Source organism: Octopus bimaculoides, chromosome 1 (assembly GCF_001194135.2).
Source record: "Octopus bimaculoides isolate UCB-OBI-ISO-001 chromosome 1, ASM119413v2, whole genome shotgun sequence".
NCBI lineage: Eukaryota > Metazoa > Mollusca > Cephalopoda > Octopoda > Octopodidae > Octopus > Octopus bimaculoides.
The window spans coordinates 72,302,359-72,315,065 of NC_068981.1; the positions used below are offsets into that span (position 1 = coordinate 72,302,359).

The window sequence follows — 12,707 nt, forward strand, 5'->3', positions numbered from 1 at the left end:
ATATATATATATATATATATATATATATATACAGATGGTTGATTGTTGCAACTGGCTTGTGGAAACCTAACATCCCCAGATTCGATGGAATTGAACTCACACAAGGATATGAATCTATTTCAATTAATCCAGAAGATTTTGAAGGAAAATCAGTTCTTATACTTGGTAAGCTATTAATATTTTTCTTTCTATTTTACTGGATAGGCACACACACAAACTCAATCACACAATAACACACACACACACACACACACATATATATATATAGTAAAGTTTTATTGTTTATTGTATAGCCAGTAGCCAGAAGTGCTCAGGTAAAAGATCCGAGACTCAAAGGTATAAAAAATGCTGAGAATTTCAGATAGGTTTATCAATTTAATTATACATGTATTCTGCCATAGATCAATGCACATCAGTATTTAAAATATACCAATATATCAGTCGCTAAAGTACATCCATATATATGTATATATATATATAAATTTATATAAATAAGGATAAGATCGTTATTTAAAATACCCATCTTATCAGGTGGCCAGCGAGATGTATTGTTTCTCCTGGTAGTGAGATGATAGCAACAATGACGATGGTTACGATGACTAGTGAAGGATGTCGATGATCACTGTTATCGTTCTTGATTATGATTAATGAAAGCATATGTTTATGATGATGATCCACCTCTGCCTGTTTGTCTCCTGTTTTCTCCTAGGAAATTTGCTTGAATTATTGGAACAAGTACATATTTTTAGGCGTGTGTCTTTCTAAAGACCAACATCTCATTTGTAATTTGAGTGAAACAGAATTACATAGACTGAAACAAATGATCAGTGTTCTTCCAATTATTGATGAAAACTTGATGTTATTTTCTCTAAAGATAAAATTTTGAATAATTAACGTCTGTATCAGCAAATTAGTTCCTAATTTAAAATGTCTTAAATGGAAATTATTATTTTTATACATCTCGTAATTGTCTATCTCTACTATAATTCCCTGTTATCTTAGACATATAAACAAAGCTATAAGCATACGAACTGAATAAAATATGAGTAAATATGTAGAAAGATATTGTTTGTTGAACATTGATGTTACCCACAAAATATTTATTTTTTCTATTTTGAAAGGTCGTGGTAACTCAGCTTTTGAAACTGCTAATGCAATTTATGGTGCAACTAATGTAATACATATGGTTGCTAGAAGCAGGGTTAGACTAGCGTGGGCCACTCATTATGTTGGAGATCTTCGGTAAGCATATTCTCGTGGAGAAAACTTTTTTGTTACCTTTCTGTTCAATATTTAAATGTCTCAGTAAGGCGTCATGCTGGCGGAATCGTTAGCACTCCGGGTAAAATGCTTAGCTGTGTAACGGCTCCGTGAATTATTGTGAATACTGTTGTGTTACTTTGTGAAAACTGTCTCGGTGAATAATTGTGATTTTTGTGGAATTATTACGGTTACGTTTCACGTGAGCTGCTGCATTTTTTTCCCAGCTATGGCAAGTGGTAGTGTCTCCAGTATGGAGAGCTATACCGAAGCCACCTCGGTGAGGAAGCCAGTGCCGCTAGAAACCAAGTTAATCAAGTTGGATATGGAGGAGGTGACCAGAAGCATGAATTTGATAGAAGTTGAGGGAGACTCATAAAAATGTTTACATGATGTTGAACGTAAAAGTGAAAAACTGGATAAATGTAACCACCCGACTTTGGGGATCGAGTGGACATTGCGCCTCATTTGTTTCATTTTTGCATATTATCATTTTATTTTAATTACTCCGATTTATGTTTGCGTTTGGTACTGTTTTTATGTTTTGTGATGTCTTAAAAATTCTTTGTATAGCCCTTTATGGGTACTAAAGAAATCGGTATTTCGTCCGTGTTTACGTTGTAAGTTCAAATTCCGCCGAGGTCGACTTTGCCTTTCATTCTTTCCAGCCTGATACAAAAAATGTCAGCTGAAAACTGAACTCGATGTAATCAGTTCCCCCGCTCTCCCAATCCTGCTGGCCTTGTGCCAGAATTTGAAATCAATATTTAAATGCCTCACTTATTTAACAGTTACATAGCAGGCGTTATAGAAATGAACGTGATTTACTTTACAAAATTTGCTTCGGGCTTTGAAATATTCCTTATTGTTGTATTCAGAAATGATTTTAAAACATTTCGAGGATTGTTGTGGGGTGAAACTTGGCAAACTATTTTCGATTCATTACTTGATGCAAGTCCACTTCGCTTATGCAGCAAATGGACATACAAAATCCTTTACTATACAATATTTTTGTGTCTTATTTAAAGACTAAATAAAAGTCTTACAATTTACAATTATTACTTCTTTCGTTTTACCATACGGCCAGAATACAAATTCTACATAGGTGTGCTTATGGTTGATGTTTAAAAAAAAAACAAAAACATTATACCAATCTATGTTTTCATCCGTCAAAACTCATTTCAAACGAAAGAATAAAAAAAATAGAAGGGAAGTAACGAAACGTTCAAATATATTTTGACGATAGGACGAATTGAATCTCAAAGTGACTAATGGTAGCCCATATCAACTGCAAAATATTCCGCGATGTTCGAAGGTTTCATCGTTTACTTAATTATTTTCGATGATATCGTAATACATTTCGTATGAAACGTTAATACTAAAGTAGCAAGTATTGTTACGATACGCCAACTGTAATTAACAATAAAAGAAAGAATACTTTTAATGATCTTTAAAACTTGCTAACTAGTAAAAAGTTTATTCGTCAAAAGAGTAGCTAAATGTTATCAGACTCTTTATTCTAGCTTTCTATAGAACTGAATATAAAATAAGGTTATGGAAAACAATGACGAAACGTTCAGTTAACTACTTTATAATTCAGAATAACTGGTATGCCAAAGTGTTATATGTTAAAAATAGATTGCTCACCGAGCTATTGCCAAATTTTTATATTTGATATCTTCCCTACGCTGTCAGGTGGATGAACGCCCCCTGATGACTTATTTATCGAATGTCAGTCAATCCGGGAGATTGTTTACTCATGACGATTGAAAGGTTGACAGCATATATGGTCAAAGTATTCATTTGCAGCTTGGGCAGTGTTTAGCAGAATAGGAGGATTAACCACTTAGTCTAGGATGTATGCATCAGTCTTGCAGGCCTGGAGCCACAGCATATAGCGTCACCGCTACAACTAGAACCTGCTGACTTTACGTCATTTCTTAGTGCTTGGTAGCCATGTAACGCAGTTGTACGAAGACTAGTGATCTTGGCCGCATTGTTTCATTGCAGCGCATATCCAACCTAAGGTGGATATGGACTTCAACACAACAATCTGTCACTCTGACTTCCACAGTAGATGTAGACACCCTAAAAGACTACAATCATATATGATCCATGTAGAATTTGTTTAAGGATATAACTAAATGCCATAACATACTTTATCCAGTGGGCTACCGATTTTGCCACTCTACTTATTACTTGCTCCTATCAAGCACTGAAGCAAATACTGTATATCAAATGCGTTGGATACTCTAAAAATTCAAATATAGGTCAAGCCTTAAATATGAGCTTAGTATGTCGAACCAATAACTTTAACAACTTTAACAACCTTATTCCTTATTCATTTGTAACAGAAATATAAATATTCAAGAGCTGAAATGTTAATCCTCATTTATGTCTTAAATTTCACCCAACAACAATACTTTGTTCCTACAACTATTTACATATGTTGATTCTTTATGCATTTATTAGCTACAAATAGGTTTAGTAAAACACATTTTTTTTTAGATCAATTATTAAATTAGTTTAATCATTAGACGAAGGTAGTTCACCTTTGTTCATTAAATTTTTATTTACAGGAGCGTTTGAATAATTTCCTTTTAAATTTACTATTTTTTATTTATTTTTTTTTGGTTTCTGGTTTCGTTATACAGTGCTGTGAACAATGGAGTGCTTGATACATATCAGCTAAAGTCCTTGGATGGCATTGCAGAAGCTTTCCTTTCTGACGAAACTAAGCTGATGTCAAAGAATGGAAAATTCCAGTTGGTTACAGACGACGAATTCTTTGATAATTTTGCGTTTCGGGAATCCTATGATGTTATTATAAGATGTTTAGGATTCACTTTTGATGATGAACTATTTTACAAGTAAGCATCATCTATTTATTAAAGCCTGAATGTTTTCCTCAAAAGTGTATATTTAACTGTGAGTTATGCTAAAACAAACTGCAAATAAAAATTTCTACCAAGAAACAAAATTTGGATATTTATAACTTAAGCCTTGAAAACCTGTGTTGATACAATATAGTGTGCTGTCAACCTGAGTTATATTGTTTAAAATTATTCTAACTATAAGGCTAATATTTTTGTTTGAATATCAAAATAAGACAATATAAAATAATGTAAACTAAGATTAAATGAAATAAGAAAAGGTCAAACATGTCATGTATTATTACATTTATTTGTTCGGATTAATGTTCTTATCTTGGTTGTTATTCTCACCGCATTTCGGCTGTTGTGCCTTCTGATTTTCTTTAGGCGCTTTATCTTTATCGGTAACGTTCTCGGAATTTCAAACATAACATCTGAACCTTTTCAAAGGTTATTCTCATGTTGTTGTTTTTGTATGAGTGGCTCAAAACAAACTAAAATCGAATCCTTCGTTTAGGAAACGTATCAGCATGCTGATAAAAATGTTGATGCTCTGTGTACGAACATTATACTTCCAAATCAGGTCTGGCCTATATTAGCAAGAAGGAGGCTAAGCTATAGATTTGCTATTATCCCCAGCAATGACAAACATATACACGGAATACTTTAAGATTATATGATATTACTTAAGCCTGAGATATGGCTGAGATGCCTATTAGACCCCTTCATACTCTGAAATCACCTGTAGGGTAGGAGAATAAAAGATTCCAAAATGTCACTGAATACATCAAGTATCTGAGGGCAAAAGTTAAAATAACCGAAAATTTTTATGACTATAGTAACCACAATGCGAACACCAGTCTATATAAATCAATATACAGCAACAATAAAACTTCATCTCAAAAACATATTCACACATACACACACACACACACACACACACATACACATATTATAACAACAAAACAAGATAAGTTTAAAATAAGGTAAAGCAATACAAGATAATGAGATATTTATTTTTAAGAAACTAAGTAACATAAGAAATATAGCTGACTTATGTAGGGCGGGAAACACTTCAACTGAAGAATGTTTTACTATCTTTCATTGCTAATCTCAAATCTTATCAGCGATATGGAGCAGTTAATGAAGAACCATTGTTAGTATGCCTCCCCAACAAATTACAACATTCACACTAAGTTGCCAGTGGTGTCCCATTGAGTTACTGGGTAATACGAAAATTAGCATCAAGTCTTCCCGTTTGCCTGTATTATTATTTTCAACATGAATTACCTAGATAATGGTTTATTATCTTCAGCCATTGCTTCCTATGAAAGAAAATTATAGTTGTCGCGCTTCTTCAAAAGACATTGTCAATATAAGCAAAATGAACTGCTGAGCTATGCACATAACTCTTTTTACGACATGAATACTGGAGATAGATTATTTGAATACGTGTGTATGTTTAGATATATGAGAGCATAAATTATTCATTATATTCTAAATATATATTTTGGCAAGTAAATATACCGACAAGATATCAAGTTTAAAGTGCTCGATGATTCAGAAATTGACAACATATTCCTTGGAGTAATTTTCCACGTTTTTTTTTTTTTTTTTGATCATTGTAATCTGATAGCCGCTTATTAATAAAAAGTCTTAGCACATTGTTGAACAGAATCAATGGCGTTGTGAATGCATGGCTCAAGATACATATTTTAAGTTTAATTTTTATCATTATAGGCATTTTCTCTCCTGAAACTTCAGAATTCACCAACTATTAAAAGTATTTGCTTATGTGTATACAAAGTTTGCTTTTATATGAATATAATATCAAGTTAATATATTATTAATTTATTGGAATAGCTGGCAGAATCATTAGCACACCGGAAAAATACTTAGCGGCATTTCGTCCGTCTTTACGTTCTGAGCTTACATTCCGCCGTGGTTGACTTTGTCTTTCATCCTTTCGGGTTCGATAAAATAAGTTCCACTTGAACACTAGGGTCGGTGTGATCGACTAAACCCCTCCCCCGAACTGCAGGTCTTGTGCCAAAATTTGGAACCAATATAATATTAACGTCTATTTTTCTATATTACCTTCTTCAATGACTTAAACCTCATTTACAATGAGCTATGGGACCTAAGACTTTTAATGTTAATCCTTTCCCGATAGAAACTCTTCATAAAACCAATTACTAATTCCGGTTTTTATTGTGTTAGGTGGATGAGAGATAAAAGCTATCCCCTTGGATAGGACATTAGATAATTTATTGTATGAAGCTACTCTTTCTAAAGGAACTGAATTTTATGCAGCAAGCCAATGTACCTCATTCTGCAATTACCTAAAAATAAAGTATAGCTGCTGGAGTAAGATTAGGGTCTAGTAATTATTTTTCCAATTTAATCTATAATTAATGTTGGTAATTTAAAGATCCCAGATGTAATCTGACAGGGAAAGATCGCCAAGGCATACAACACATCCAGCTTACGTCTTCACCACTTAACGAACACCATCTCTCTTCCTAATGTATAAATTCTTGCGCGTGTATGTTTGCGTGTGTGTGTGTGTGTGTGTGTGTGTGTGTGCGCGTATACATATATGTGTGTGTGTGAGTGTATACATACACACATATACGTGTACATACAGGCACATTCATACGTATGATAGCTTATATCTAGGTACGGATATATGTGTATATATAGTTGTACGCGCACGCACATACTCACACACACACACACACACACACACACACACATAAACTGGCACTCCGGCGGTACGACTACGAGAATTTCAGTCGATCCAACCATCGGAACTGACTGCTCGTGAAATTAACATGCAAGTGGCTGAGCACTCCATAGACACATACTTTGTGCTTTGTGTTTTTTAAAATATGTGAGATAAATTTGCTGTTGTCAATCTGCATTATATAACGTCTGCACCGTGGAAAATAAACAAATATAGATACTGCTTTTTAGCCGCCTCGTAATAAAACGATTATCTTGACATGTTTCAGAACTTGTTGACCATACCACCCTTCAGAGGACAAATATCCGTCTCTCTTTTTTTACTATGAAGTGAACTTGTTACGAATCGCTATTTAAATCAGACACAAACCAGAATGTAGTTGTAATGGCTGACATCGTGACTAAATGATAAATAATCAAAACTTTGTCAGCGTGTAATAGATAGATATGTTGTTAGCTTACAGTTTATAAAGCTTACGCTGTTGACTGTAATAAAAAAAATAAATACACCTAAAGAGTAACCAACGAAACATGTCAGAATACTATCCTTATTTTTGTATATTCACAGAGAAGGAAAATATTCAGTTACTCTTGTATAGGTTAATACAGCAAAATTGCTATAAACTATAAGCTACGTTAATTATTTATATGTGTGCGCGTATGTGCAAGTGTGTATATATGTATGTATATAATGTATACACATATTGTATGTTATATATATATATATGTATTATGCTTGTATAGTTGTATATCTATGTATATATATATGCACACACACGCACACACACACTCACACATGATGTACGCTTATATTTCATCGTATATATTTATGTATATATCAATAAGTATATATTGAGCTATATAGAAATGAATATACCACTTTTGTTGTCACAACAGTATTCACAGCTATCTGTGAATAAAGAAAAAAATATTTTCTTGTAGTAGAACTAATACTTTCTTTTGTGGCTTTTTTCTTTATTGAAGATATTTACTCTCTTACTATATCACTTGTTTCGGTCATTAGGTTTCGCTTATGCGAGGATAGCTCATTGAAGAATCATACGCGCCATGTCGTTCGCAGTACTTACTTTTTCGTTAAGTCTGGTACTTCAGTGATTTATATTTATCACAGACTCTGTTTTTTTATCAAGTGTTGACAAGTTTAAAATCAGAAGTAGATAGACACATAAAAGCACTTCCACACTGACACATTCATACATACATTCAGTCACACACACACATATGTATGCACATATCCACACAAACACAACAGGTTTCTGCATAGCTACCGATTCTAATCACAACACATTTGTCGGGCCAAGTTTATAGTAGTAAATATTTACTATGCAGTGGCACTAAACTAGGTTTCACATGGATGTGAAGCAAACTTCATCACATATCCATACCTTCGCGCTACAAAATATTCTGTATCTACTTAAATTCTATTCAAGGCACGTTGGTAGCTCCAGAGGGATCACTACCAATACCGCCCCCCTACCATCATTATCATCATCATGTTTACGTTCGTTATTTTCAATGCTTGATTAAACTGGATGTGTTTTCAGCGCAGACTCTCACCATATGCAGTGTTACTTTGTCACCTTTGTGAAGTTGAGTCTTTTGAAATCAGCCATCACTATTTATTCTGCACGATCTTTCCATCACTTCTTCATCTATTGCATGTCCGCACCAGTGGAGTAATCTTTCTTACCCAGTCTCTTTCAAAGGCCTCCTCCAGATCGACGAATGTTAGGAACAGTGACTTGCTCTTAGTTAAGAGTCTGTCCTATAGTTGTCTCACCAAGAAGACGTCGGTGGTGGTATCTTCAAGCTGCATTAAATTTAAGTTAATTATCTTCACTTGTTCTATAATTGCTTCTGTTATTTTTCATAACAGTCCATAAATTTAAGCACCAGTATTAATTATATTTTGAACATCAATATTAATTATATAAAAATTGAATATGGCATGAGTGATTAACTCTATTTTCACAATAGAAATGATCTTTGGAAAAGAGAGGGGATGAAGTTATTTAGCAATTTAAACATAATATGCTCAAAGAATTTTGGTAAAATGTTTTAAAAGATCAAAGACAAGAGAAAATTAGCTGACAAAGGCTGAACTATCAATTCTGTTTAAATGAAATTGGCTTTAAACTGATGTTAACAACGAGTGTGCGGAAACAGAATACCGGAAAGAATCCCATTTTATAAAATTTTCCTAAATCACAGGATATGCATCCTTGTAAATAGATTTAGATGTAGATATGAGATAAAGGTTTAGATTAATACTCTAAATATTGAAAATGTCGATAGAAATGTTGTGTGACGTTGAAAGTATTTAACAGAAGGTTGAAGCAAGAAGATATCATTAGATAGCTGACAGACGATTTTAGAATGCCTATTACTATGGTGAGTAAGGAGATAAGGGACGGTAGCTATGACATTTGAAGAGGCCTCGAGACAAGTGAAACTAAAACGTTTAGAGTTCTTGAATATTAGTTTGTCTATGTATGCGGTGTGTCAATTCCAGAAGTCTGCAGTTCTGAAGAGAAAGGAATGGGGTAAGAGTGCGGTGTTGGAAAGATGTAAAACAGGTAGAGTGACGAGTGGAGAAGCAAAGGGTGAGTTTAGTCATTTTGTGAGGAGAGAGTGTGCTAATAGCTCCTTCAGCAGTGCTGAGCCGGTCATTGTAGCGATAGAAGAGAAAAAAGGAAGGAACAACCCGTATCGATCGAAGGAACTTTCGGATTCGATCTCAGATGTTTTTATGTGTAGCACACGTATATATGTGTAATAATGCGGCTTCTGAATTCTTTAGAAGTTCTTCAAGGGTTTAGAGTTGAAGAAGAATCCGAAATTTTATGATGAAGTTTTAGCAATATATGGGCTCACCATGGCATATCAAAGGTTGTTATTGTTAATTTCTTTTATCAGATGAAACTGAAAGAGGTGGGAGAATTAAAGTTAAGAGCTATTTCGGCTAATAAAGCTATAACAGAACTTACTCTTTATCCAACAGAATATAGAATTTCTTGTACATTATGTATGGTAAAATTATATCATATGTAAGAAAATATGAAGGTTATCTTTTTTTAACTGATCATTTTCATGTATAAATAAAACTTTAATATTAATTTGTATATTGTGGTAAGTATTGCAGATCAAACAGTAAGTTACCAGTAACACGTGTTTATAACACAATTTTGATTTGTTGCTGAAAGCATCTTTTCAGTTGCTCTGCTAATATCCAATGGTAGAGCAACAATTCCGCACTTTCCTTTTCTTCTGAAATTTTAGGCCTTTATGCTTAGAGAAAATAAGTAATCATTTGTGTACTGGTAAATTAATCGATTAAGATACAGCTACATTGGCTACTGTTTTTGTCAATCAAGCTATGTCACTCCCAAAGGTAACTAATTAGCACAAACTTGTGTTATGCTCCGTTTTATGTTGGTAAAAAAAAGTACTTACGTTTCTTCTTTATATTACTTCCCTTCTCTAGTACAACTGAACCGAAACGTGGCACAGGTAAACTCAGGAAATTTCCAGAAATTTCACCTGTTTATGAGTCCACGAATATTCCTGGAATGTATTTTTCTGGTACAATAACTCATTCTTTGGATTTCCGCATGAGTGCTGGCGGGTTCATTCATGGTTTCCGTTACACTGGTGAGTTGAATAATTTTTTTTATCGATGAATTTTAGACTCATTTATTCTACTCAAATATTTGACAATATATTAGCAGACAAATGTCACACGTCTTCATTATCTGCTTGAATTTAATGTAATCAGCAGTATTTATCATAAGGAGATTAGACTTACTGAAGCTTTGTGATACAAAAAAAAAAAGCAAACAAAACAAACAAAAGATTTTTCCCTGAGGATTCCTGGAGGTTTCATGCGATTCCAAGAATAAACAAAGCAATGAAGTGAAAGAATCCTTTTCAAGAATAGCATAGAAATTGATACATTTATGTATTTGTTTTGCAAAATTCCTCATGTGAAATCGTGTTATTTTGCCAAATAGCAACGCGCAATTATATTCGTTCTTCACTTCAACTTTTTATTGTTCTTATTTTAGTTTTCTTTATCTGAAATCTTTCGTCACACATCCTGTGACCGCTTCAGTGACTCTCAATCTCAGGTGTCTTCTCCTGTCCTGTTTAGTCCATTCTGTCTTTGCAAAAAAATGGTCTAAACATTGAGGAGGTCACCGGATGTGCAACGAAAGATTTCAGACAAAGGACACTAAAATAGGAATAATAATAAAGCTGAACTGAAGAACGAATCTATACCACGTGTTGTTATCTGATAAAAAAAAAAAAATTAAATTGACCATCCCGAAACAGAAGAACGTAGAAATTGAAAATTATACTTAGTCTTTCCATAATGCTGATCATTTGATAAATATAGCCTGTTTGTTAGCATATGATCAAAATAATTATTGATTTTTTTTCATGACATCTTCATCGTGTGGTAGTTAGATGTATTTACTTTAAAGTAGACCCATTTGGGGGTCTATTTCTATTGTTGTGACACATGTAAAACCCGACCTCAACTCTTCAAACTAAAAAAAGTTTTGTCTGTATTACAATGCTAATATTTTGGTATTTAGTGTTTCCTTATCCCTAGTGATTATTTATGGACTACGTTCACTTAAATATCCTGGCCATGAGCTCAAAGCTATGTCAGCGAGATGGTATGAATTATCGGTCTCTCAGTTAACTACCTTCCACCTATCTACATATGATTAATCTTTTTGAAAACATAGAAGTTGTATCGGTTAGACTTTTGATTTAAAAGCTGAAAGTAATAAGCAAGACAATTGCATTAAAAAACGACTAACTCTTTAACAAATAACGTTTACCTATATGTATGAGTTTAAATAAAAGAGTAAAGAATGACTTCGCATTTCTAGCGTGGGCAGTTGGCATTTGAGAGGATTCCAGCTTTAAAACAAAAACAAAAAATAAGCACAATGCAAATATAGATTGTTTAATTTGCAGATACATGCAATTAATGCTCAAATGGAAAGCCGTTTAAGAGATAAATTAGAATTGCCATTCCTACTCATTTTGATAATTTTTTTTTTTTGTGTGTGATGATGAGGATGACAACGACGATGATGATGATGATGATGACAGTTGTTATTATCTGCATAAAATATGTAGGAGTAGACTGTTGGAAAAGCATAATGCTATATTTTGCCTTCAGATTTACAGATTTAAAAAGAAAATACTTTTGTTTAGGATATAGTTAGTCTGTCTTTTAAAAATGTCAGACTTTATTTTTATAGTGTTGAAATATATAATATTTGTAGTTGTCTGGGGTAGAAGAAAAGTCTGTAGAGAACCCCGACTGTTATTGATATCATATTTGTCATTTTCCTCTACATTTGTAAGATTTCTAACCTAAGTTCACGGGACATGTAACTTATACAATTTGTCGGTTTATCAATTAGTTTTCGTTTTCATCAGCAAAGACAGTTATATAAAACCTGTTGTATAACCAAGTTCGTTTACAGAATAATAATAATGATGATAATAATAATAATAATAATCCTTTCTACTATAGATACAAGGCCTGACATTTTTGAGGAGTCGATCAAGTGTTTCACTGGCACTTAATTTATCGACTCCGAAAGGATGAAAGGTAAAGTCGACCATGACAGAATTTGAACTCAGAACGTAAAGACAGACGAAATGCTGCTAAGCATTTTGCCCGATGTGCTAACAATTTTGCCAGCTCGCCGCCTGAAGAAGAATAATAATAATAATAATAATAATAATAATAATAATAATAATAATAATAATAATAATAATAAT

General features: G+C 33.3%; 1 protein-coding gene across 3 annotated transcripts in view; it reads left to right on the forward strand.

Moving 5' to 3' along the window:
* The window catches only part of LOC106879038 (FAD-dependent oxidoreductase domain-containing protein 2), a 145,050-nt gene that overhangs the window by 112,231 nt on the left and 20,112 nt on the right, over positions 1-12,707 (forward strand). For all 3 annotated transcript variants that reach the window (XM_052967456.1, XM_052967458.1, XM_052967461.1), the window contains exons 4-7: positions 35-165; positions 1,122-1,242; positions 3,915-4,130; positions 10,384-10,550. In XM_052967456.1, the coding sequence (XP_052823416.1) occupies positions 35-165; positions 1,122-1,242; positions 3,915-4,130; positions 10,384-10,550 (635 nt within the window). The remainder of the gene's footprint in view (positions 1-34; positions 166-1,121; positions 1,243-3,914; positions 4,131-10,383; positions 10,551-12,707) is intronic.